Raw genomic sequence first — 27,955 nt, forward strand, 5'->3', positions numbered from 1 at the left:
AATAAATCTTTCCAGTTGTCCATGCATGAAATAAGAGTTTTGTGCCATGGTGGAGAAATTGTATAATTTTTTTTCCCCATTTAGGAATACATTATTGTAAAATGATATTGTAAAATGCCAGTTCATAATCGCTTCATAGAATCTTCACAGAAACACCTGGAAATGTAATTAGCATGCTGTTCAAACTATTGCATTGTACAAGCCCTTCCTGGAGGCTGGGAAGCATTCAAAGACCCTTTACACGGGCGCCCTTGACAGCCAGGTGCAGGGGTAGCAGGCAGCTTCCTACAATTGCGGAGCCTCTCACGGCTCCCAAGAAGCCAGGCACTATAAACCCCAGACCAACGAACAGTGCAGCCTTTCCAAGGACACAGCAAGGCTGCTACGACCACAGAAGGGATATTCATTCTCTTTAGAAGCTCACACTGGGCTAACTGGAGGACAAAAATAGACGAAATGTTACAATAGTCTTCTTCTATGCTGAAACGACATCTGCATCTGAACATCATCGCCTCTCTTCCCTGACTTCTACCCCACAAAGCCCTCTCAGAGCGCTGCTGACTAATAACTCACTGGGACTAGACAGGGAAGTCCTCTGTGGCATCTGAGGTTATCACCCACAGCCTCCTTCCCCAGGTCAGACTCAAGGAAGGTTCTTGGAACACACTGCTTCCTTTCATTCACAGGATTTCATGAATAGTTAACACACGTTATAGTCTTGCAATGCCCCCACCCCAACTCACCCCTGAGCTAAGAGAGAGAAGGAAGACCTTTAAAACTGATCTTCAGAAACGATTCGATTCATGTGTGGGCTCCCCATCTATTTTCCCATTAAGGTTCTTTGAAATTTGTTTTAGTCAAACGAGCCCCAAATCATAATTGATCCACTGCAGAAGGTCATTCCTCTATTTCCTCTAACTGTACAAGGAAAACCAGCCCCAGTACAAATCAACCAACACATAAGAAGTCGTGTTCTTTTGAGACAAGTTAATATATATCATATAAGTATCATTCTCTGCTTAGGAATGCCAGCATTAATCACTAAATCACCACGTCTTCTTTCTCACATTATTTTGTTTTCTTAATGGGTCCTGCTTCCTGAATTCAAGTGTGTTTAACACGTCTACCTAGATATACGTACATCTCAACCTTTTCACTCTTTTGACTGCTTCAAGTCACATGTAACAGTGATATTTCTGAGCAAAGAAAGCCTAGATGACTTCGGCATTAGACGGACTTTCATTCAAACCCTTTCAGTTCAGTTCAGTCGCTCAGTCGTGTCTGACTCTTTGCAACCCCATGAATCGCAGCACTCCAGGCCTCCCTGTCCATCACCAACTTCGGAGCTTACTCAAATTCATGTCCATTGAGTCGGTGATGCCATCCAACCATCTCATCCTCTGTCATCCCCTTCTCCTCCCGCCTTCAATCTTTCCCAGCATCAGGGTCTTTTCAAATTAGTCAGGTCTTCGCATCAGGTGGCCAAAGGATTGGAGTTTCAGCTTCAGCATCACCCGTTCCAAAGAATATTCAAGATTGACTTCCTTTAGGGTAGACTGGTTGGATCTCCTTGCAGTCCAAGAGACTCTCAAGAGTCTTTTCCAACACCCTTTAGGGGCTTTACCATTAACCAGCCAAGTGACCAGGGGAAGTCACTGACCCTAGGCCTCATATTATCTTTATCTTTAAAACAGGTATTAGCAGTAACTGCTCAGTAAGTGCTCAAACAGATATTAGGAGGAACTGCTGAGGCTGTAAGAGCTATATCACAGCTCGTTGAGTATTCGCCATGCAGTGGGCACTCAATTATCCTCTGCTACCACTGTTATTGCTAGTGCTAATACATTATTACCATGTTCATAGTGAATAAAAGTCCAAGGGGAAAAGGTTAAAGATTTCTGGGGAAACACAGAAGATGAAACACAGCAGGAAGGGAAACACAGCAGACCTCAGAGACATTGTGGGTTTGGTTCCACACCACCGCAATCAAGGGACTATCATGATAAAGCAAGCCACATGAATTTTTTTGGTTTCCAAGTGCATATAAAAGTTATGTTTACACTATATTGTGGTCTATTAAGTGTCCAATACCATTCTGTCTAGGAAACAACCTACATACCTTAAAGATACTTTATTGCTAATAAAACGCTATCATCTGAGTCTTTAGCAAGTTGTAGCATAACATCGAAGATTCTTGATCACTATAACAGATAAAAAAAAGTTTGAAATACTGCACAAATGAGCAAAGTGTGACACAGAGATACAAAATGAGCAAATGCTATCAGAAAAATGGCGCCAATAAGACTTGCTCGATGCAGGGCTACCACAAACCTTCAATCTGCAGAAAATGCATCATCCTCAACACACAATAAAGCAAAGCATGATGAAATGAGGCATATATTAAAGCGACCGTGCAGAAAGGAGACACACATTGTAATGGGAACAGATAAGGAACTAACATACAGGCCGGATGCAAATGTCCCCAAACTGAATGGTGATTCATCACATAGTCAAGGTACTTCTGGACTGGAAGCCTGATAGGGCAGAAATGCGGCATCTGGTGCCCATGTAGTTATTTGGGAATAAAAGTGGGATGGTCCGGCTGAGGGCTGGCTTCATCAGGGTGGAGGCTGGACCTGCCCATGGAGATGTGAGTCCAAGGAGCCAGCAAATGTCTGAGAAGGTAACTGAACTTAGGAGGCATCAGAGCTTCAGAGGGGACAAATGAGAGCTTCCAGAGGAAAGGATGAGGAGGGAATAGAGCTGAGGAAGGGGAATAAAGAAAGAAGAATGTTCTGAGCACAGACGGGAGGAGCTCAGGGCCAGTGGAGCACACTGTCTGGTCCAGCGAGAGGCTGCAGTAGAGCGTGAGATGCCTGGAGGGGCTGGAGGTGGGAAAAGCGTCCTTGCCCCTGCTGACCCAGGAGCTGACGACAGGCACAGTCAAGCACTGTGGGGAGAGGCGCTGAAGGACGAGAGAATCCGTAATTAGTGGAAAAAACTGGCCCTGGGACAAAATTTCCAATCAAGACATTCAGCAGAAGTGCTAAAGAAAAGAGACACAGTTGAGGGCTGCAGACAGACACTGAACTCTGCAAAGATGCAGAGACTCCGTGACCACCGATGAATCCAACTGAACCGGCAGACGATGAGGGCCGTGTGCGTGTTCTTAAGAGTTTCAGTCCAAGTGGCCCCTTCCACTCTCCCTTCAAGTTAACTGGCACGTCTGCTGTGTTTGCACGGCAGAACCGGTCTCAGGGCCTGTAGCTTCTGTCCAGGTGGCTTTGCACACAGTCACTATGCTCCCTGCCTTGCCTGGCACAGATCCACTTCATGCTTGCTGTCCTGGCTCAAGTAGTAATGACATCTCATTTTACTGTCAAAGATGTCCAGGTTTGGAAAATAAAGTACACGGTCGGTATTCCTTCCTATGTCTTTGTCTACTTTTGAGCGTCTGGACTTGCCACAGAGATCTGATTTTCAGGAGATTACACCTTCATTGTTTTTTCCCCCAAGAGTACCTCATTATAATCAGTATTTCTGCCTGTGATGTAGCAGAGGAGAAACCGGATGAAGCCCTTCCTCGGGGGCCATTGTGTGTGTTCACTTAATTGTAAATTCACAGAGAAGAGGAAATACTTGAGTGAACTAACCTGTGGGCACCTAGGAAAACGCGGGGTAAACTTCAGCTGTGTGGAACTGTACAAGGTGTCTGAAAGCAAACTCTTACACCCAGTACCCAGATAAACATTCCCTGGTGGTTCATCGGTAAAGAATCCTCCTGCCAACGCAGGAGATGAAAGAGATGTGGCTTCGATCACTAGGTGGGGAAGATATCCTGGAGAAGGAAATGGCAATCCACTCCAGTATTCTTGCCTGGGAAAACTCATGGACAGAGGAGCCTGGCAGGTTACAATCCATGGGTCACCAGAGTTCAGACACGACTGAACACGCACACACACACACACACGTCTAAGAGGAGCTCATCATAACTGTCGTCTGACACATACACCGTTCAAAAGCTGAAACTATGAAATAACTATTTCATTACTCTTGGATGTTTCTTTGCTTTCTAAAGAACTTCTAGGAAAAAAAAATAATGGCAGATAAAACTTACAAAATACTTAACTATGTTCAAAGTATTATCCTAAGAGCTTCCACAACTCCTTTTTCAATCTTCACAGCTTTATGAAGTGTTGGGTTTATTCCTATTTTAGCTGAGGGAACTGAGGTCAGAGACTACAAAGTACTTTCCTGAGACACCTGAGCAGAGAGGCTGCAGGGTCCGTGCCTTAACCACTGGTTCACACCGCCTCGTCACAGGGAACTCCGATTACCTTGCAAGTCAGTGGCCGGGCAGACGCCTCATCACAAATGCTGTGAAGCTTGTGTCCTTTCAGAATCAGTTCTGCCGATGTCCAGCCCTCAAACAAGCACTTGCTCCAGAAGCCGGGCTGTCAACGACTGCTCACCTAATCCAGGATCTTTTGTTTCTGTGTGCCCTATAGCAGAGAGATGCCATGTTCCAGGCCAACAGAAATGCGATGGTTTTGAATGGTATTTGCTTGGAGCCAGTTCATTGTATTCTTTCTTAGTCAATAAACAAACAAACCATCTGCCATGTACATGACACTGAGCTAGATACTGTGCGATGCAAAGATGGGTAAGTTGTTAACCCCTGCCTCTAAGGGCATTCAAGAAAGAAATCATGATTTCCAGTGTCCGTGTTTATTGATGAGATTCTCTTCCTTCACATTTCAGCTTTCTAGAGATAAGTAGGAAAAGGAAAGGATCCTGTAACATCACTTTAGTGCAAATGAATGGTATGTTTTAGCATCTAAATTATGAGTTCCCATATTCATGGATCCAAAATGCAACGTAAGTGACAAGATGCCAGGCTTAAGTTCTTACCCTGCCATTTCTAACTGAAAAATATTTAGCTGCTTTAATCATCAGTTTCTCCACCTGCCAAATGGGCCTAATAACACCATGCAGGTCTGTTGTGAGAGTAAAGTAATATGGCATGGAAAGGGTCGTGCATATTTCACATTCCCAGAAAACCCAATAGATTATAACAATTTCCCTTGTTATCAACAAAACTGTTACAGCACATCATACATGGAAAGAAGGGAATAAGCAGCACTCGCAGTTTTCTTACACCTTGACAATGGAGGTTGCTGGCTTGCAAAAACGGCACCCCATGAACCATGCTCCTGGTACTCACACTCTTGCTTGGTTTGCTTCAACAAAGAGTCTGGGCTGCTCCGGTGACTTGTTTTTAAGCAACAGAACCCTGCAAAAGGGATACTGGGCCAACTCTGGACAAGAGTCTTAACTGGCCTGGCAGCTTTTACTTTTGCATTCTTGGGGGCCCTGAATCACCCTGCTGGACAAACCACAGGAAGAGACCTCATGGAATGGCTCTGTGAGGACCCAGAGAAGGAGGGAGGCCCCAGGAGCCTCCAGTCCCATCTGTCTGCAAACACCTGAGAGGCCCCAGGGCAGACTGACTGAAGAACCATCCAGCTGAGCCCAGTCACAGGATGTAATACAACTGAGTTCATTGCTTTAAGCCGCTAAGTTTTGGGGTGTTTCATTCCAAGCAACAGATAACCCAAGCAACAGTACTGCCCAGATAACCTGACCTATGAACTCTGATAAACTGAAAAGCAATCATGGAAGTCCTTCCAAGGCGGGGACCTTCTGGCTTATGCTTCAGTCGCTGCCCTCACCTCTCCACTTTCAGACTATTAGCGGACCTCAACAATACAGTTGGCCAGCCACTGCACTTGGGTACCCATTATATCAGGTGCTCTACCTAATGCTGGGGGTCAGAGGGGCAAAGGCAGGCAGGACTGCCATCATCAAAGACTTCACAGTCTTGACATGTAAGCAAAGCACGCTGCATAAAGTTCACTTCAACAGGAAACAATGATTTCTATACAGTCTCCACTCCAGGTGGGGGCTGATTTTCACAACCTTTAGCCTGTCCCTCCTAGAGTTGTCCTTTAAAAATAGGACCACTAAGTCTACTTTGCCTTCTGACCCCTAGATGTTCCTGCTCTGGGCCATGATGGGTACGCAGGAAAGAAGATTCTGTACCTGTCCATGCTCAGCCTTTTTTGTTGTTGTTGTTGAAGAAACTGAATTTTCCAGTCATACAAGGAGAACTGTGATCCAGCCAGGTGCTGAGAGCTACGCAACTTGATGATTTCTTATTAAAATCAGATGCTCAATAGTGCTCTGATTATTTGCATGTTTGTTTTTCCTCGTCAGGAGACTTGTCATCACTGAAAAATGTGTGGAGACACACTTAATCTGCCTCCACAGTCACTGCGCTGATGTTTCTGTTTCCCCTGGAATGCTAAAGCCACATGAAGGCAAACTCTGCATCTTGACACAATCCAATCAATCTCAAAACACGCTTCCCTTAAGCTCATACCCCTTCTGGTGATTACTCTGTATTTCTCCTTCTCCCTTCTAGCCAAACTCCTTAAAAGAAGTCTGCTTCCTCAGTGCTCATTTACACCTTAACCATAAGCTTTCTAAACTCCAAGCCATATGGATTTTCTGAAACTGTTCTTCCCAAAGACACCAGTGATGAGTTGTCACTGAACCCAACAGGCACTTTTCAGTTCTGACTATCTCGTCAGGTCCTGGCAGACCGGAGCCCTCTCCTGTCTTGAGATCTGGACAAGGAAGCCAACGACCCCCTCCTGGTTTTCCTCCTAACTCTAGCGGGCCTCGTCTACCTTCTCCGTAGACTCCTCTGTCTGTGTTCCTGACTTACAGGTCAGGGGACCTCAGGGGGCTCCGAAAGCCCCTCTTTGCTTCCCATGGGACATTCTCCTTTGGACTTTTCATTCCATGGCTTCAACGAATATCCAGGTCCCACAACTTGCAGATCAGCATTTCCAGCCAGACCTCTCTTGATTCCAGTCCTCTGTATTCAGTATCTTCCATCTATATTTAATATCCCTCCATCATGCCTCCAAATATATGCTCAATTTTCCCCATAAACACGATGTAGTAAGTGGTACCTCCATCCATCTGACTGGCATGTCATTGCTCAAGAGAGAAACCAGAGCATGCTCTTTACTCTTCCCTTACTCTTCACATCCAAGCTGTAATCAAGTCCTGCTCATTCTGTCTCCTAAATATCTCCAGCAACTGTCTTGGTTATCTTCATTTCTTGCTCACAGTATAATCAACCACCTGCTAACCACTTTCCTTGTTACCAGAACCAGAGACACTTCATATTCCTTTGGTTGTGACAGCAATGAGGTATCTTGATTCTCTCACAAGCAAATCTTCTGTCATTACAAACACAAATATATAGAAGAAGCTACATTAACAGCACTGGGTACCCCTGCAAACTTTCCCCATCATATAGAAAAGGAGCTTTCAAAAAGGCAGGTCTTCCGACAGCTTCCTTAGGATAATGCATCAGGAAAAAGCCTAATGAGAACTCCACGATGTTCTCCTGAGAACCTCTAAGAGCAGACCCTTGCCCACCTCTTCTTCCTCATCTCTCACATGCTCTGAACACCTCTCAGCCAACAGTCCTTTCCCAACCACCACCTCTCTGCAAGCTGTAGACAGCCAATCTCTCCTGTCCTCTTTTCCAGGCTTCCTTCCACTGGGAGAGAAGATTCTCTCACCCCCATTGCCTAACCCCTTAGTTAAATGCCCCTTTCTCTAGGAAACCTTTCCTGGTAAGTTAAGAGTGCAGTTGGCTTTGTCTCCTTTGAGTTCCTGGAGCTCTTGTGTGTCTCCCATCACTTTCACTGGGCTGACCAAAAAGTTCGTTTGGATTTTCCCACACCATTTAATGCAAAAACCGGAATGGACTTTTTGGCCAACCCAATGCTCTGTTGTAACTACTGAGTTCATTACTTGGTTTTCCCTTCAGGCCATAACCTTTGGGGGATGGGGGCTTTTCTGTCGTCACTGCTGCCTTCTTTAGGCACAGTGGCAGTGCTTGGTACATACATCGGTGCAACACGCCAAGCTGCTATTATTTCTAGACTGGCTGTGGTTTACAGAGGTCTGAAATTCTGACCTCTGGCCAGGCGGATAACATTACCTTGTCAGCTGGGAAAGCGTGGCTACAAGAGAACATTAAAGTTAGGGCACAAAGTCCTAAACCAGCTGTCTTCCAAGCACACATGTGTCTATTCATGATAACTGATGTTGTCAATCTATCAGTTTCAGCTCTCCGCCTGAATGGGAAGGAAAAAAACTTCCAGCTCAAGAGTGCCAGTGATGATCCAGAGGGTCTTCGTAGTGAACACAGCCAGTCTTGTGCCGGATCTGAGGCAATGATTCCACTTGTGAAAGGGATTTTCAGTTCTATGCCAGAAAAGGATGTCACGATAAGCCTGGAAGAAAAGTTTAGGGTTTCATTCTCTCTTCCAGGAATTGCAGGTGACCTAGGTCTTCCCTGGAGACTCAGATGGTAAAGAATCTGCCTACAACTCAGGAGACTGGGCTTCGATCCCTAGGTCAGGAAGATCCCCTGGAGAAGGGAATGGCAACCCACTCAGTATTCTTGCCTGGAGAATTTCATGGACAGGGGAGCCTGGCAGGCTATAGTCCATGGGGTTGCAGAAGAATCAGACACGACTGAGCAACTAACATTTTGCCTCAATCACACAGCATGCTAGGGATCCCTAATAGACAGGAATCAGCAAGGTGGGGCTAGCAGGGGGGCCAACTGTCCTGGATATCAGTGACAGACTCTCCCTTCAGAGCCAGGAAGCCAACACACCAGGTCCAAAGGCAGAATCCAGTTTACACTGTCTTCACTATCTTCCCTGGTGGCTCAGAGGTTAAAGCGTCTGCCTGCATGCAGGAGACCTGGGTTCGATCCCTGGGTCGGGAAGATCCCCCCTGGAGATGGAAATGGCAACCCATTCCAGTATTCTTGCCTGGAGAATCCCATGGACAGAGGAGCCTGGTAGGCTACAGTCCACGGGGTCGCAAAGAGTCAGACACGACTGAGTGACTTCACTTTCACTTTCACTAAGCAGTTTTATTTGAAGAAGAACAATTCTAGAGACATGGGCTACCCAGGGAATCCTGAAGCTAATGGCTGCCAAAGATATCAGTAACTCTGCATGAATGGATGGAAGAAATAAAGGAAGTAGAGTCTGGCCCTGAGGGAAAGGGGCGACTAGAAAGTAGCTGAAGTAGGTACAAGGCAGGGTTCAGGGTTGGCTCCTGCTCTGGGGAGGGGCGGTGTGAGATAAGCAAAATCTACAGCTGAAGGGCAATCAGTCTGGGGACCTAATGAGAAGGCTGGAGCTCCGTGCTCACGTGAGTCCCTAAGCATCTCCTACCCACAGTTGTATTCATGTCATGCTATACAGAAAAACACTGGGCAAGTCATGCAGACTGTTCTTGGACCCTGTTATTAATATGAACGGAGCTCCCAACACATTTCAGGCCTGGCCCTTCAACACTGCTGGCAGTTGGGTGGGGCTGGAGCCAAGTAAGGCAGCGCTAGGGGTGAAAAAAACCCGTCTGCCAGGAGACATAAGAGACGTGGGTTCAATCCCTGGGTTGGGAAGATTACCTGAAGAAGGAAATGGCAACCCACTCCAGTATTCTTGCCTGGAGAATCCCATGGACAGAGGAGCCTGGCGGGCTTACAGTCCATGGGGTTGCAGAAGAGTTGGACATGACTGAACGACTTAGCACTCACAGAGCAAACAAAACCCAGGGGTTGGTGCTCAGGCTCCCAACTGTGTGCCAGGCAGACGGACCGCCCATCACTTCTGCTTGAAAGTCGCTGCCTTGCTGCAACACAACTTGACCTGTGCTAGATGAGGGTTTGTTAATAGCTGGAGTAAATGTTTAAAAAGCAACCTTTGATTTTCTATGAATTAAACTGCAGTACTTTACTGGCCTGAAATTATTATGGGCTGAATCATCTCAACTGGAATAAAAGAAACAGAATCTTTCCAAGAACATATCAATGAACAATTAGTTGAACAGCAGAATCAAAGGACAGTTCCTTTCATTACTTGATTGAAAATAGGAAATTAAATCAGCACAAGATTTTGCGATAAGAGAGATACATAGGGCATTTGCCCTACGTATGGGACGGGATCATTTCTCACATTCTAAATAACTTCCTGACCTATTCCTCCACCTCAGCCACCCACTTCCAAAGCTTTGGTCTGCATTTTGTCTCCATAACTTTGAAGATCGCAAGTTCAACAACGCGGTTCTGAACCCACGAGCTCCTGTCCTGCCAGCTTGCTTCTGGCAACCGATCCCACTGACCGTCTTAAAATTCTTTGACTTCTTTGGAACTTAAAGTCACTTTTTATTAGAGTTATTTCTTTTGTTTAAATTATGGAAATTTCAAATATACAGAAAACTGTAGAGAATAACATTCATGAACCCACCACCCAGGATACACATTAATACTGGACCTTTTTGCCTCATTGTTTAAAAGAAATAAAATGTTACAGTTTCTGTTGAAGTTATCAGGAATCCCTCCCATTCCCATTCACTGTTTTCAGGACACATATACTGCTGTAAAAACTACAACGTATCTCACTCTGTCCATCCTTCTACAATTTGCTTCCTTCACTCATCAGCGTCTTCAAGATTGATTTTTTAAAATTCCTTTCAACCCACTGGACCTCTCCTTTCCTATCCAATGTAAATTCTAGGAGCACATTGGAATGAACTGTATCCCCTCAAAAGATGTTCAAGACCTAACCTTCATCAATGAACCTTACTGGGAAATATGGTCTTTGCACACGTAACTAAGTTAAGGATCTCTGGATGCAGTCATCTGTCTTGGACAGTCGAAAGCATCAGTTCTTCCGCGCTCAGCCTTTTTATGGTCACACTTTCATATCCATACACGACTACAGGAAAAACCACAGCTTTGACTATGTGAACCTTTGTTGATGAAGTGATGTCTCTGCTTTTTAATATGCTGTCTAGGTTTGTCATAGCTTTTCTTCCAAGCAGCAAGCATCTTTTAATTTTGTGGCTACAGTCGATGCTTTTGAACTGTGATGTTGGAGAAGACCCTTGACAGTCCCTTGGACTGTAAGGAGATCAAACCAATCAATACTAAAGGAAATCAACCCTGAATACTCATTGGAAGGACTGATGCTGAAGATCCAACAATTTGGTCACCTGATGTGAAGAGCTGATTCATTGCAAAAGATTCTGATGCTGAGAAAGATTGAGGGCAGGAGGAAAAAGGGAATGACAGAGAATAAGATGGCTGGATGGCATCACTGACTCAACGGACATGAGTTTGAGCAAGCTCCAGGAGATAGTGAAGGACAGGGAAACCTGGTGTGCTGCAGTCCATGGGGTCGCAAAGAGTTGGACATGACTGAGCGACTGAACAACAATCCTGGATATGGAATGGATTCTTCATGCAATGTCTCCTCTCTCCTCCTAAGAGAAAGGAGACTGAGATTGGAGACAGAGAAATCAGGTGGGATGAGGACCATGTGAAGACTGAGATTCAAGTCTGGCAGCTACAAACCAGGAAACACTTAGGGTTGCCCAGTAGCTACCAGAAGCTACGAGAGGCATGGGATAATTCTCCCTCAAAGCTTCTGGGAAGAATCAACCTGCCAACACCTTGATATTGCACTTCTGGCTTCCAGAATTATGAGAGAAGAACTTTCTGCTCTTCTCAGCCTCCAAACTTGCAGTGATTTGTTACAGCAGCTGCAGGAAACTGACATAAATAATCCCCGTTGTCTATCTTGCCCTTTTATCCATCTGGCAAAACTCCAGCCATGGACAGACCCAGCTATCTGCTTTATGCATAGCTGTGCTCAGACAGCCATGCAGACTCATCACCATCGACCTGAATTGGGCCTAACTCTGCACATCTTCCTCATCTCCTCCCTGGTAGGAGATGATTTTATCTATCACCTAGGAAGACTCAGGGTCACTTCCAACTTCCTACTTGACCAGGAAACCAGGCCCTCTGATTCCCTGCTTCACTGGAGGAGGCTGTTTAGCCCTTTGCAGATGCTAATTCTCCCATCGGTGCTCTATATCCCAACTACCTCTGTCATCTCAGCCCTCTTACCCTTTTGGTTTCATATTTTCTAACTCTTTCTACTGGATTCCTCACACTGGCTCCTCCTGCTTCTGTCCCCTTCATCATAAAACACCAGCAACAAATTAGAAGGCACACACACAGTCCCTCCCAAGCAAAATGCACACGTACAAGCCCCTGAAGACACATTCGTGTCCTCCACCATCCATTCTGGTGTTGTCTCTCTTCTCCACTTGACAGCCAGACATTTTGAGAACTTATTCTCCCTTATTTCCTGCTAAATTCTCACTCCACACTCATTTGGCACCTAGTCCCAAAGAATCCACCTCTCACTAACTTCAGTGAACTCTAGACCACCAGAATCACTGATGCCGACGGGCATTTTTCTGTACCTCTTTCACTTGACTTCTTCATGGCAATGAACACAGGTCATCATTCCCCATGCCTTGAAACATTTCTTGTCTCTTGGCTCCTGTCTTCACATCCTTCTGGTTTTCCTCCTACATCTTTCTTCCTCCTTCACAGGTTCAGGCCACTCTGTCCAGTCACTAGTGATGACATTCTTCCTCTGTCTACAAGACAGTCTTCAGCCCAGTTTTCTTCCCTTTCCCTACTCACTCCCTTGCCAAGCTCACATATGGTCATCGCTCTAATCAACACGTGATCCCAAAGTAAATCCAGAGCAGACCTCTCCTCTGCCTTCTGTATATTCAATGCCAACACTGGGTATCACAAAGTTGACTCGAACAGATACCTAAAATTAGAACCATTTCCCCTGCACTTCCCCACCCTGCCTCCGCTCCTCCAAACCTGTCACTCTCCCAAAGGACTCATTTTTAAGGCCACGCCATATACCCTAGATCAACATTAGAGTGTCAGATGTGACACTTCTCTCTTCTTCTGCCAACTGATCTGTTGCTAATTCCTGTCACTAGTTTCTTATGACATCTCCTAAATCCACCCATTATTCTATCACCAAATATTAGTCCAACCTACCAGCACCTGCACAGCAACCTCCTAACTGGTTTTCCTGCAGCCACGCCCACTCTTGTCTAATTTTTCCTACAGGATACAGGACCAGCGAGGCTCCGGTCTCCGGTAACCATTCCAGCCTCAGTCCATCCCATAAGCCTTGCTTTCCATTCTCTAGCCACTGATTTTTGCTTTCCTAGCTTGCTCACTCCTGCTCTGTCCACCACAGGACCTTTGCACATGTCATTTCTGCTACCTGGAATGCTAATTTTATAAATTTTTACTTCTTCAGATCCCAGCTCACATTTCTCTTTCTCAGGAAAGTCTCCTTGCTCCCTGAAGCTCCCCCTCTCCACCATTCTTTTGAGTACCTTCCCTTCACTGTCCTATCACAGGTGTGATCTTAACCGTAACCGTAACCTTTACTCTTGCAATTTGATTGTCTGCCTCTTCCAACGACACCACGCATGCCAAACCCACAAGATCTGGTTTCCGCTCATGCTCATACCCCACGGCCAGTGTCAGTATGTGGATGGCACTCAGGACAAGGTTTGTATTATTTTTTTTATTGTTGTTCAAGCCCTAGGGATGCAGGAAAGCTTTAGAAGCACAAAGGGAATTTTGGCACATGGTAGATTTCCAGGGCCAACTCCTGCAGCTTATGATTTTCTGTCAAGAGGAAACAAAACCGTAATTTGGTGGTATCTTCACAGTTTATTCCTGCCAGTTCTGCTTTTCTATAAATACAGTCCTCATTTTCAAGGGATCTGGAGAAGATGGCTGTGGTTGACTACTCTGGGGGAGGCCCTCTCGATTTCGGACAGGATGCTGTCACCTGTCTCTGTCCCTGGGGCAGGTGTGGGGTGTGTGCTGGACACCTGTTGCTGATTCTACAGAAGCTGGACCTGTTGGGCTGAGTGCATCACAGGACCTGGGCAGGGCACCTGAGGGCAGGCCGAAGGGCGTGTCAGGATCATCTCCATGAGGACCTGTGATGTGGTGTTCTATCCATTCCTGTTTTATTCCTACCCTCGTGTAACGCCGGATGCTTCTGAGAGAAGCTCCCTGTCCTGTTGGGCTTTCCCCACCATCCAAAGTTCAGTGCTGAAGACCTTTTAAGGACACCAGCCTTCAGCTTGGAATACAAAGACGTTTGAGCAGCATGGAACGTGGAGATAGGTCTTTGATAAACTCATGTAATTGTTGATGCCAAGACTGAGGAAAATGTTGAGCTCATCATTTTCCAATGTGGTTCTCTTATTGCTAATACGGCTTACAAAGCCAGATTTCTGGATGCACCTTTGAAAATGCTGTATACACAGACACATGCATTCTGTAACTTGAGTTACAGGGAAACTACAGTATAGCTAATTCTGGCAAATTAGAAATGTAACTCACCGTGGAAATAACAATAGGCCAAGTATACATTGTATTAATGTCCTTTTGTGTAATCAAGAAAGCACACAAGTTTAAATGCAAATACATAATATAAATGTAATACCTGGGCTTATTCTGTGTATTTAAAATTGTGGGAATTGTTTTACATATGAAATTACATTACATACACATATGTACACACACACACAACAAATATTTGCATAATGGTTGAAATTGATCAACCAATTAACATTCCCACAATCAGTCAATTCTTTTGTATACTTGACGCTTAGCCACGCATAGTAAAGTCTGTACTTTAAAGTACTATTTGATCATACACACAATTTATCATGTTAAACATCCTTCAGTTGTCATTTTTTTCTCTGTGAAGTTAAGAACTAGCACAGGAAGTCTCTCCTTATTTACAAAAATCAGGAAAAATATTTCTGAATCCAGTTAAGAACAAAATATACTACAGTGCACACCACTGACTTAAACTAAAAACCAGATTAGCTGGTTATAGCATATAACCCATCCATTTATCATGGTTTACAGACAGCCCACAGCCTAGCTTCCATTTTCTCTAATTCAGGAGCTGACTGGCCTTTAAAATAAAGCCACACAGGGACTTCATTGGTAGTCCAGTGGCTAAGACGCCACGCTCCCAATTCAGGGGGGCGGGGGTCGATCCCTGGCCAGGGAACTAGATCTCACAGGCCACAACTAAGACCCCACACACTGCAGTGAAGACAGAAGGTCCCCCGTGCCATGACCAAAACTCGGCACAGCCAAACAATAAAATAAATATATTTTTAAAAAATAAGTAAAACACATGGAAATATTACATTCATCTGCCAAATGAATCAGTTTGGCCACTGAGTTCATAACAACTTGCTAAGATGAGTTAATACTAAGAAAGATTAAAGTTGCAATTTTGCCTATCTCAGGTCTTAATTCTCTCTAAAGTTTTAAATGAAAAAATTTTCAGACTTTAATGGTTCATGAGTAGTCTGATGCCACTGGATTTGCATCCATCAAAGGACAGGTTCTCTGATACCTTAAAGAAGTCAGCACAACGGTTCAGGTGCCTTTTTGCACAAGAAGCATCGGAGCTTCGCCCCACGGTCTTGCCAAATGGACCAAGCCAAGCTCGTGACTGTCCAGAGGAAATGCATCCGCTACAGCATCATTCAGGAGTTCGTGCTGATACATGGCCATTATTTAAATGTATTATATAGGATTGTTTCATTATAAGCTGTTTTCATAGCACAGTCAGGAGGACCGCAAAGGAATCTGTGGAATCTTATTTTTTTCCAGTGCTTCCAGAACATTCCCTGTTTCTTTCCTGTTCACATCTGACCTCTCACTTTGCCTGAGAATATATTTCATTTATATTTCTGTTCTCCAGGCAATGCTCTAAGTGTCCTTTTCTGTTTCACTCTGGGGGGATATAGGAGAGTCATCCCTTTAGAGTTTTGCTTGCATGAAAACCTCTCAGAAGTGTTTAGAGATATGTAAATGACCTACACGCTTTATGATACCTTAATAAGCCTGTATAATGGAGAAAAAGCCAGGGAGAACGCATTCAGGTGAAGAGACTGTCAGCGGGGTGACAATTTAGAGATTCATGCAATTCACAGATTCATTCTAATCTCAGGAATGAACAAGTGATGGCAACAGGACATGGAGGCGTCCATCTCAGAAACAAGCAGCAACTGGGGATGGCTACATGAACACTGGTACAGATTTCAAGACTTGGCAACTTTCCTATCTCTTTCTCTTTCATTCCTCAAAGCAACCAGCATGAAAATTCTCAGATCTGTAGACAAGGTACGAGAAGCAGATTGCCTATTTCACACTTTGGGAGTGAGCCACAGCGGGAAGAGGACCAAGAAAGAGAGAAGGTGATGATTCTGAGGAGGGAGAACAGGACATGGGGTAAGAAGGAACTAAAAGCCCCAGAGTGGCCCTAGATGACCTGTGTACTTATGTTATCAAAATCAGAATGAAACAAAGAGAATGAATCTGCATGGTTCCTCCATCATCTCATCTCAAACCCAACACAGTGAAACCAGAACTCTTAGCATTTCTTTCCCTAGGCATTTCTCTGTGTAATACTCTTACCTATTAAAAAAAAAATGCACATAAAGTGCCACCAGGAACATCCTACTAATACATAGTCACGTAAGGTACCATTCTCACCCCATCTCACAAATGAGAAAACTGGGGTGCAAGGTTCAATCAACCAAGGTCACGCAACTAACAAGTTTCAGAGCTGAACTTGAAGCTAGGTCATCTGACTCCAGAGTCAGGGCTCGTCAGACCCCAGCCATGCTGAGTGTACCCAGATTCCCTTGCTGTCGACTAGGCTATGAACTAGAGAGTTACCTTTGTCATTTTACAATGATGCTTCACTTATTCAAGATTTTTCCTCCATAAAAAAAAAAAATACCTATTCCTATCTGCCAACAACCATATACAACTTACTTTCTGCTCTGTGTCGATTTTTAACCAGAGGAGGGAAAATAAGGATAAAAAATAAGAAATGGATTGTCAACGCTGGAATGAAAGCATTCAAGTATGGGCAAGGTGGAGTGCTAAGTTCAGATATTTATAGATCAAATCAAAGTGGTGGTTGTATAAACCGAAAAGCACCAACAAAAAGCCCGAGACTCGTGAAAACACATAGGATCTAAAAGCCATTTTCAATCACACTGAAGAATTATTCCACACGAGAGCAATTCCAAGGCTTGATTTTTTTCCCTTTGGTTCAGGCAGCCAACTGTAATTAAATTCTACTAACAAACCTACCGAGTTGAAGTCAACAGATGCCCAATGAAAAATCAAGGCAAACAAATAACCTTACCTGCAGACGTGTGTTTGAACTTTTCGCTTTTCTTCTTCCTCCATTTCCAAGGCTTGAAGATCCTCCCCAGGTTGGCAAACTTACTTCTCCTCCGGATGGGTGGGGTGTGGGTACCTGGGACGAGGGAGTCAGAACGCATGGCCGCCAGCCTCTCCACTTCCTCAGCTTGTTTTCCCGAGGAGGAGATGGAAAAAGGAGAAAGAAAAGTGTTAAAACGGGAGCCTCACAGATGGCCAACGTTTTCCATGGTTACAGATAACAGAAACCACGTGACCGAACTTCCGTTTCTCTTTTTGCCTTTTGGAATGGGAGTCATACCAACATGTTCTAAAGGCTGGTGACAGTCAGCCAAAGCCTAGGGGATCTGGAGCACCCAAAATGGATTTGGCCAACCTTAACCTAGGCTCGAGAAGGAGGACGAGGAGGAGCAGAGCCCTCCTGACACAGAGACTCCCAACAAGGCGAGGACAGGCCGTGAGAAGAGTCAGATGACAGTCAGTGTAACTACCGGTGCAGCACTTTCTCAAGTAAGACTTGGCAGACGCTATCACTACAACACCGTCTGCTGAGAAAAGAGGGAGAAAACATTTACCAACCGTCCATTCCAATGCCAGCACGTTCTACCACCCACGACGCTCTTTCCTAGGATGATGCTTCACCCAGACGGGCAGAAGCACTAGACTCTACTGAATGAGTGGCTCCACCTTAAAATCCAATTGACTGTTTTCAGAATCACACTTCAGTAGATCTTATAATTGCTTTAATTCCTCTAGGTCTTTTTGTTCCTGGTACTTTGCTTTAATAAAAAATTCTTAGAAACTGAGAGTGGAGAGTGACATTAGGTACCATCTAGACTCATCCCACGGAGAAGGCAATGGCAACCCACTCCAGTACTCTTGCCTGGAAAATCCCATGGACAGAGGAGCCTGGTGGGCTGCTGTCTATGGGGTCGCATAGAGTCGGACATGACTGAGCGACTTCACTTTCACTTTTCACTTTTCATGCTTGGAGAAGGAAATGGCAACCCACTCCAGTGTTCTTGCCTGGAGAATCCCAGGGACGGCGGAGCCTGGTGGGCTGCTGTCTATGGGGTTGCACAGAGTCGGACACGACTGAAGCGCCTTAGCAGCAGCAGCAGACTCATCCCAACAACTTGACATTTGAGGACATGAAGACCTTCAAACTCATAATGCCTCGGGGACCCTTTCTTAAGGGCCACAATCTCTCTGACTCCTTTTACCACTTGGGACAAAACTTTTCCAGTGTACTTGAGCATCCATAGATCTCAGGGAGGTAAAGAGAAGGTAACCTTATTGGCAAAATCAAGGCAGGAGGGAGGGACCTGCCTTTCCAGAAAGTCCAGTTACATCTAGAGCTGAGGCCAACACAGAACCACTCTGCTGAGCCTCTAACATAATCCTTCAGAAAAACTCCTGGACTTCGCACCACAGGCTGATCTCTGAAGCTCGGTCTTACAGCCTGATGTTTTACCTGCTGTCATCCAGTATGGATTGAACTCAGGAGATTCAACTATTCAACAGAAAGAAAAAGAACAGCACTGAAACATACACACTGCCATGTGTGAAGCAGATACCCAGTGGGAATTGGCCATATGATACAGGGAGCTCAAAGGGGACATATGTATGCCTATGGGTGATTCATGTTGATGTATGGCAGAAACCAATACAATACTGTAAAGAAATTATCCTCCAATTTAAATAAAAACAGACCTATATATGGGACCTCAACCATGTGCTAGGCAGTGTGCGACAGTGACAGATGATGGCAGGTTGGTAAAGGCTGTGGGCAAGACTGAAAGGAAGTAGATGAATTTTAGAGACATCTGGGAAGCCAAGTCAACAGGACCCAGGACTGACTGGGTGGTTGAGGGGGAGGAGGCAGATCATTCCTGATGCCCCATGGATCACGTCAGTGGAATGGCCCCCTCCATTCATGGAATCAGGGAACACTGTGGGGCCATCAGTTTGGGGGACGGTGGTGAGCACTCAACAACTTGAACACATTGCATGGCGAAAGCACTTAACCCTTTGATTACAGGGTTCAGTGCATGGGGACCCCTCTCTTCCATCACTGTCTTATGTGACCACTTAATAGTGAGCCAGACACTGATCTTTCCTGGAACAGATACACCGAAGAACTGGACATGGTTGGGCAGAGTCTAGAGGAGGAGACAGTGGCATCAGTGTGGAAAATTCCTCTGTCAGAGGGAACTGCCAAATTCAACAGAGGCAAAGAGGACAGAGGGGCGGACTCTTCTTCGTCACTGGAGAAGACCCCAGGGTGTGCCATTTGGGGCTGGATTTTAGAGAAGGAACCGTTCTCCCTACATGGGGAAGAAGAGAAGTGGATCTCTGGAAGGAGAAAGAGACCCAAAAGGAACAGAGCGGGCTGAAAGAATACGGCATTGCCTGGGAGCTGTAAGAAACCCAGGGAACCAGCGGAGTCAGCTACGCTGGGTGAGACGGGGAGTCAGTGCTGAGAGGCGGGCGTAGGTCCAGAGCCAGACTCTGCAAGCCTTTGGAAAACTGGGTGTTTGGGTTTCATCCTATTTGCAGAGGGAGACGGACGGGAATCTGAAAATGGGAATTGATGTTATTACGTTCAAGGAATACTTTCGGAATGCTCATTGCGTACCAGACACTTGGGCTATGTCAGTTAACAGAAGATAAAAATACCAACTGACGGAGCTTACATTGGGGGTAGGGTGGAGAGCAGGCAACGCACAGCAAAACCAAGTAAACCGCACTGCATGCTGGGAGACAGCCGCTTGAGGGAGAAAAGAAAAGGTAAGTACGACAAGTAAATGACATCAAGAGTGTCTAGGCTGGGGAGGGACTCAGCCTTAAATAGCCTGATTGAGAAGACATACGACCAGGACACAATCAGATTTGTTTCCGAGAAATATTATAGTGACAGCCAACGGCATCTTGAACTGGAGTGTGAACAGACAGGTGGTGGAGCGTAACAAAGGAGCCCACCAGACACATCTGGAGGGCAGTGACAGAAGGGGCACGGAGAAAAGACGTGATCCAGCAGAGAGAGAATCAGCACACCACGGTAATCTTCTAGATGCACATGGCGGAGGACAAGAGAGCAAGAACGAAGTTTTCGCTTCCCACGACCAGGGAGATAATGAAGACTTTACATGTTTTAATGAACTCTGACTAGAAAGGAAAGAAGCAGAAAAGGATGGTTGCTCAAGGGCAAGGGCTTTGAAACCAAATAATGAAGTCTTTTTTTTTTTTTTTTCTTTAGGGGGTTGGATTTTATTTCTTAAGCTCACGGAGAATTACTGAAGAAAGTTTGTCAGGAAGGGATGGGAAGACAGGATCACATTACTAGGCTGAGCAGCAAGCACCAGCGGAGAGCAATAGACTGAAGATGCTGGGAAGAGATTGAGAAGTTTGTGAAACAGGGTTCTTAGGGAGGAGAGGTAGGATCAAAAGTACTTACAGAAATCAGTCATCAAAGACTTTACTCTGAGTTATGAACATCTGAACCGAGGTCTGTGATCACAAATGGCACGGATCAGATGTGAGCCTCAGGAAGATGAATCTGGCAGCAATGGATAAAGTGGATTACTGGGGACTGAAGAGACAAAGATAAAGATGGAAGAGACTTTAAGTAAGTCTGGGCTACAGAGAGGCTGAGCAGACTGGTTTAAAAAAAAAAACAAACAAAAAAAACTGCAATGAGGAACTAGAAGCCAAATAGAGCAAGTAAACAGCCTCTGGAGCAATACTGATTTTGGAAATTATTCTCTTTAAAGGCTACCAGCTGCTTGAGTTGGTACCCTCTTGAGTGTGCTAAGTCGCTTCTATCATATCCGACTCTTTGCAACCCCCTGGACTGTAGCCCACCAGGCTTCTTGTCCATGGGATTCTCCAGGCAAGAATACTGGAGTGGGTTGCCATGCCCTCCCTCCTCCAAGGGATCTTCCCAACCCAGGGATCCAACCCTAGTCTCATGTCTCCTGCACTGCAGGTGGATTCTTTACCACTAGAACCATCTGAAGGCCCCCTCAACAATGCCGAACAGCTGGGAAGAGCCACATAGTGACAACTGTGGGAAGCCACAGCAAGGAGGTTTTGAATCCAGGATGGAAACCAGCTCAAGACAGTCTGGTGACCTGATTCCCACAAGATCACTTTCTCTTTTGTGGCCATCACCTTTTGAAAACTTCTTACCTTAGTTGATAATCTCAGCTTGTCCAGATTCTGCACCTATCTTCCTAATCTAGTCTCCTGCCTTCAAACTTACATGTTACACTGTTGCTAGATTACTTTTCTTAGAAATTTCCAATGACTCCCCATAACTTAGAGTAGAAAGTTCTAGTTTCTTGCTTTGCCCTTCAGGAATCTCCATCTGAGTTCCTGCCCAGAATGATCTTCTAGTACTTCTCTAAACAGAGTTTGCAGCCCAAATGAAACGCTGCCTGGACCCAACAGACTTGGGGAGTGGGAATCAAACCATTGAAATTATATGCAAAATTTCATGTCTATTTGAGTATCTGAATTTGGCTGGAGGAGTTCCCATCATTTGAGTCTCCAAACACTCTAAGACACAAAAGGTAAAAAATTTAAAGCATCCAGGGGCTTTCTCGGTGGCTCAGAAGTCCCTGGTCTGGGAAGATCCCACATGACTCAGCAACTAAGCCAATGCACCACGATTACTGAGCTTGTGCTCTAGAGCTCGGGAGCTCCAACTACTAAGCCCACATACCACAGTTACTAGAGACCTAGAGTCTGTGCTCTGAAACAAGAGAAGACACTGCAAAGAGAAGCCTGCTCCCTGCAACTAGAGAAAAGCCCACACAGTGACTAAGACCCAGCACAGTTCAGTTCAGTAGCTCAGTCGTCTCCGACTCTTTGCGACCCCATGAATCGCAGCACGCCAGGCCTCCCTGTCCATCACCAACTCCCAGAGTTCACTCAAACTCACGTCCATCGAGTCAGTGATGCCATCCAGCCATCTCATCCTCTGTCGTCCCCTTCTCCTCCTGCCCCCAATCCCTCCCAGCATCAGAGTCTTTTCCAATGAGTCAACACTTTGCATGAGGTGGCCAAAGTACTGGTGTTTCATCTTTAGCATCATTCCTGCCAAAGAAATCCCAGGGCTGATCTCCTTCAGAATGGACTGGTTGGATCTCCTTGCACTCCAAGGGACTCTCAAGAGTCTTCTCCAACACCACAGTTCAAAAGCATCAATTCTTTGGCACTCAGCCTTCTTCACAGTCCAACTCTCACATCGATACATGACCACAGGAAAAACCATAGCCTTGACTAGACGGGCCTTGTGTTGGCAAAGTAATGTCTCTGCTTTTGAATATGCTATCTAGGTTGGTCATAACTTTCCTTCCAAGGAGGAAGCGTCTTTTAATTTCATGGCTGCAGTCACCATCTGTAGTGATTTTGGAGCCCAGAAAAATAAAGTCTGACACTGTTTCCACTGTTTCCCCATCTATTTCCCATAAAGTGATGGGACCGGATGCCATGATCTTTGTTTTCTGAATGTTGAGCTTTAAGCCAACTTTTTCACTCTCCACTTTCACTTTCATCAAGAGGCTTTTGAGTTCCTCTTCACTTTCTGCCATAAGGGTAGTGTCATCTACATATCTGAGGTTATTGATATTTCTCCCGGCAATCTTGATTCCAGCTTGTGTTTCTTCCAGCCCAGTGTTTCTCATGATGTACTCTGCATAGAAGTTAAATAAGCAGGGTGACAGTATACAGCCTTGACGTTCTCTTTTTCCTATTTGGAACCAGTCTGTTGTTCCATGTCCAGCTCTAACTGTTGCTTTCTGACCTGCATACAAATTTCTCAAGAGGCAGGTCAGGTGGTCTGGTATTTCCATCTCTTGAAGAATTTTCCACAGTGGATCCACTGATCCACACAGTCAAAGGCTTTGGCATAGTCAATAAAGCAGAAATAGATGTTTTTCTGGAACTCTCTTGCTTTTTCCATGATCCAGCAGATGTTGGCAATTTGATCTCTGGTTCCTCTGCCTTTTCTAAAACCAGCTTGAACATCAGGAAGTTCACGGTTCACGTATTGCTGAAGCCTGGCTTGGAGAATTTTGAGCATTACTTTACTAGCGTGTGAGATGAGTGCAATTGTGCAGTAGTTTGAGCATTCTTTGGCATTGCCTTTCTTTGGGATTGGAATGAAAACTGACCTTTTCCAGTCCTGTGGCCACTGCTGAGTTTTCCAGATTTGCTGGCATATTGAGTGCAGCACTTTCACAGCATCATCTTTCAGGATTTGAAACAGCTCAACTGGAATTCCATCACCTCCACTAGCTTTGTTTGTAGTGACACTATCTAAGGCCCACTTGACCTCACATTCCAGGATGTCTGGCTCTAGGTCAGTGATCACACCATCGTGATTATCTGGGTCATAAAGATCTTTTTTATACAGTTCTGTATATTCTTGCCACCTCTGCTTAATATCTTCTGCTTCTGTTAGGTCCATACCATTTCTGTCCTTTATCGAGCCCATCTTTGCATGAAATGTTCCCTTGGTATCTCTAACTTTCTTGAAGAGATCCCTAGTCTTTCCCATTCTGTTGTTTTCCTCTATTTCTTTGCATTGATCACTGAGGAAGGCTTTCTTATCTCTTCTTGCTATTCTTTGGAACTCTGCATTCAGATGCTTATATCTTTCCTTTTCTCCTTTGCTTTTCGCTTCTCTTCTTTTCACAGCTATTTGTAAGGCCTCTCCAGACAGCCATTTTGCTTTTTTGCATTTCTTTTCCATGGGGATGGTCTTGATCCCTGTCTCCTGTACAATGTCACGAACCTCATTCCATAGTTCATCAGGCACTCTATCAGATCTAGGCCCTTAAATCTATTTCTCACTTCCAGTGTATAATCATAAGGGATTTGATTTAGGTCATACCTGAATGATCTAGTGGTTTTCCCTACTTTCTTCAATTTAAGCCTGAATTTGGCAATAAGGAGTTCATGATCTGAGCCACAGTCAGCTCCTGGTCTTATTTTTGCTGACTGTATAGAGCTTCTCCATCTTTGGCTGCAAAGAATATAATCAATCTGATTTTGGTGTTGACCATCTGGTGATGTCCATGTATAGAGTCTTCTCTTGTGTTGTTGGAAGAGGGTGTTTGCTATGACCAGTGCATTTTCTTGGCAAAACTCTTTGCCCTGCTTCATTCCGTATTCCAAGGCCAAATTTGCCTGTTACTCCAGGTGTTTCTTGACTTCCTACTTTTGCATTCCAGTCCCCTATAATGAAAAGGACATCTTTTTTGGGTGTTAGTTCTAAAAGGTCTTGGAGGTCTTCATAGAACGGTTCAACTTCAGCTTCTTCAGCGTTACTGGTTGGGGCATAGACTTAGATTACTGTGATACTGAGTGGTTTGCCTTGGAAACGAACAGAGATCATTTTGTCATTTTTGAGATTGCATCCAAGTACTGCATTTCGGACTCTTGTTGACCATGATGGCTACTCCATTTCTTCTGAGAGATTCCAGTTAGCCAACTTAAATCATCTTCTGCTAAGGAGTACAGGGAGAGGGTATACACTGAAGCCAAAAAAAACAAAAACAAAAGCAAAAAAACCCAGATACGAGTTATTCAGGATTGCCACAGAGTTCGCTCTCATAGTTGGTGCTTCCTAATGGTCTGTTCAGCCAGTAAATGAATGACGGCACTGACCCCACTCATTCACACCATTTTGAGAGGTATGAAACTCAGCATCCCTACTTGACTCAGAAAAATGCGCTGCGAGGACCAAAAAGCTCTTTCACAATCACAACTTCCAGAAATGAATTAAAATCATTCTGAAATTACCATGCTAAAATAATTATAAGAAATTAGGAGTGCCTTTGAAAAATTTAGAGTGGAAACGAGCTGACAAAACATTACAAAGGCCTAATTATAACTCCATCTTTAAATGAATCCTTATGAAGTATATTATTAAACCCAAGATGTTTAGTCCTTAAGTCTGGATTTTTTGAACAGATGGATTACTTTAACTGTTTATGTTCTAATCATCACATGACTTCTTCCCCCCGTTCATCTGATGGAAGGGGCTAGCTCTCAACCTGTTTTGCCCCTAGACAATGATCTTGGAAGGCTTGAAAGTGAAGAAAGAGACCAACTCTGAACACAGTTTGAAGAGGAAGAAAAACAAGAAAACAGAACACAGCTCAGAATACAGTGGCCTCTGTCCAGCCAACCCCAGGGACAGGAGCGAACAGGATAGAGCCGAGTAGGTGAGAAAGGTCTGTTTATGAAAACAGCCTTCTTTTGAAACACATCAAGAAAAGGCTGCTTCACCCAAGCCTGCTGCTCTCAAAGGTGGCTTCCTCTTGCTGCTGAGAGAGGAGACAGCTGTCTGGAGAAAGTGCTCCACTGAGACACAAATCAGCTTGAATGTCAATGGCCAGAACTGAGAACACTGACCCCCGCAAGGTGGGAAGCTGGGCAGCTGAGCCCTTTCAGAGGGAGGAGGGGAGGCCTGGATCTCTGGGGGTCTCCCCTGCGCATCTATCAAAGATCCCCTCCTAATAGACCAGGTGGGCTGGGCTCCCTTTCAGGGCATAACTGGGATGGATTGGCTTTATCAGACAGCGGGGCCTGTCTGGGAGGAGGTGGCTTTTCACTCTCTTTAGCAAAGCAGGAGACAAAACACTGATGGACGCATGATTTTAACACATTATTGACCAGGGGATTTTTGCAGAAGCTAATGCCTGTGGCTGGTGATTTGTTATGTAAGTGAATATTGATACAGTCCAGTCAAAAACGTTCAGGGTAACAAATACCTGAGCATTAACACCTCTCTGGTCAATAAGTTGTTAATTACCAAGAACCCAAGGAGCTGTGTCTGTGTGTGCTCTGAAGTCACACACCACCACCCCCACCAGCTCCCCGGGGTGGCCAGGCTGCTCCTGGTGGGCTCTTAGAACCTGCGGGGGGTGGGGCACAGCAGGGCACTTCAGCGGGCATTCCCTTACGTTGGTTATTTCTTATGGTGGCTCAGCTTTCAAAAGGCTTATCCAAAGGAAGCACCAGCTTTGGCGTCCTGCTGGCCAGGAATGTGTTAGTCATTCAGGGTCCCCCTGAGAAGTCTGGACAGAAGGGAGCCACAGCGTCTGTGTTGTCTGATGTCTAGTCAATAGACAAGGCAGAAGGGCCAGGACATCTGGGGCCTCCACTCTAGATCTCTCCACATGCCAAGTGCTCTTGGGATTTCTGAACAACTTGAGAGGCTCCCAGGTTGGACTCTTGCTTCTCAACCCAAAGCGAACCCCAGAAGAGAATGCTTATGGAGCAGGATCCGGAACATTCACTTCCCCTTCCAATAAGATTGCAAGGGGTTCTGTTTTCATGACATCTCACCAGCCTAGGAATGGGAGCCCAAGATAGGGGTGGAGAGCTGTCAGTCAAGTACACTGAGCTGCCCAGGGCACAAAACTGCCGCCTTTCTGCCTCAGGCAGGATGACCTTTGCTTACAGATGCAAAACAAGGTCACACAGGTCCCTGGCCAGTTAGGAAGTACTCAACTACAACCCGCTCTCCCCTTTTAAAAATGCAATTTCAGTTCCAAGAGACACCTTATCACATGGACATGGAGAATGGTTATGAAGCACCAGGCATAAGAGGGCCGAGGTTTCCCTTTTTCACTCAACTATCATAGCACAGTCTCCTTTAGAGGCCAGATCTCTTTTGAAGAGTTTCTGTCTAACCTAGGACTGATCTGTGTTAACTACCAGGTGTGTTTAAAAAAAACAAGAGTGATGCATTTTTATTCTAAAAATCAGGACCCACTGCCTAGTTCCAGGAGGTGCTGAACGGGAGGGCTAGACATTAGAGGGGGTGGCCATGAGGGTGAATGGAGGCTTCATTGCCCAGAAAAGGTTTAGGGGACACACAGGAGCCTGTAAGGGCTGGGAGGCAAAGCAGAACTGCCACATTGCCCCCGGAGAGCCTAAAGGGTTCAGTGCAAACACAAATGTGATTCCTGAAAACACGCCGGTGTTAACATCGCTGAGGACAAAGATCTGTGGTGTTCACACCTCTTCTCACTCTAGCCTTCCCTTGACTTTCACTGTCCTTACATGTTCTTCCACCCTCTATGTACTACCTGCCTCTTCCTCATCCCTCACCAGCAAGTCAAAAATGGATTCAATATTAGAATTAAGGTGCGAGCACTGATTCAGGCGTGTGCTGTGTGCTTAGTCTCTCAGTCGTGTCTGACTCTTTGCAATCCCATGGACTGTAGCCCTGCTGGCTCCTCTGTCCATGGGGGTTCTCCAGGCAAGAATACTGGAGTGGGTTGCCATGCCCTCCTCCCAGGCATCTTCCCAACCCTGGGATCGAACCCAGGTCTCCTGCACTGCAGGCGTATTCTTTACCATCTGAGCCACCAGGGAAGCCCATGAATACTGGAGTGGGTAGACTATTCCTTCTCCAGGGGATCTTCCTGACCCAGGAATCCAACTGGGGTCTCCTGCATTGCAGGCAGATTCTTAACCGGCTACGCTACTAGGGATGAGCACAGCTCCACTGAACAAAGGCTTTCTCTGTCTTAATCCAAAGGCTGGTTAATCTGAGTGATGCAGGCTCCAGTGAGGAGGGGACGGAGCTCTGGAGCCCCTTGGCTACTTAGACACACAGGTGGCTGCCTTCTCTACCTGGGACTCCCC

General features: G+C 45.4%; 1 protein-coding gene across 11 annotated transcripts in view; it reads right to left on the reverse strand.

Moving 5' to 3' along the window:
* Window positions 1-27,955, reverse strand: part of PHACTR1 (phosphatase and actin regulator 1) — a 525,946-nt gene that overhangs the window by 178,268 nt on the left and 319,723 nt on the right. For all 11 annotated transcript variants that reach the window (XM_061398847.1, XM_061398845.1, XM_061398849.1 and 8 more), the window contains one exon: window positions 17,268-17,432. In XM_061398847.1, coding sequence (XP_061254831.1) covers window positions 17,268-17,432 — 165 coding nt within the window. The remainder of the gene's footprint in view (window positions 1-17,267; window positions 17,433-27,955) is intronic.

The sequence above is a fragment of the Bos javanicus genome, chromosome 23 (assembly GCF_032452875.1).
Source record: "Bos javanicus breed banteng chromosome 23, ARS-OSU_banteng_1.0, whole genome shotgun sequence".
In the NCBI taxonomy this organism is placed as follows: Eukaryota; Metazoa; Chordata; class Mammalia; order Artiodactyla; family Bovidae; genus Bos; species Bos javanicus.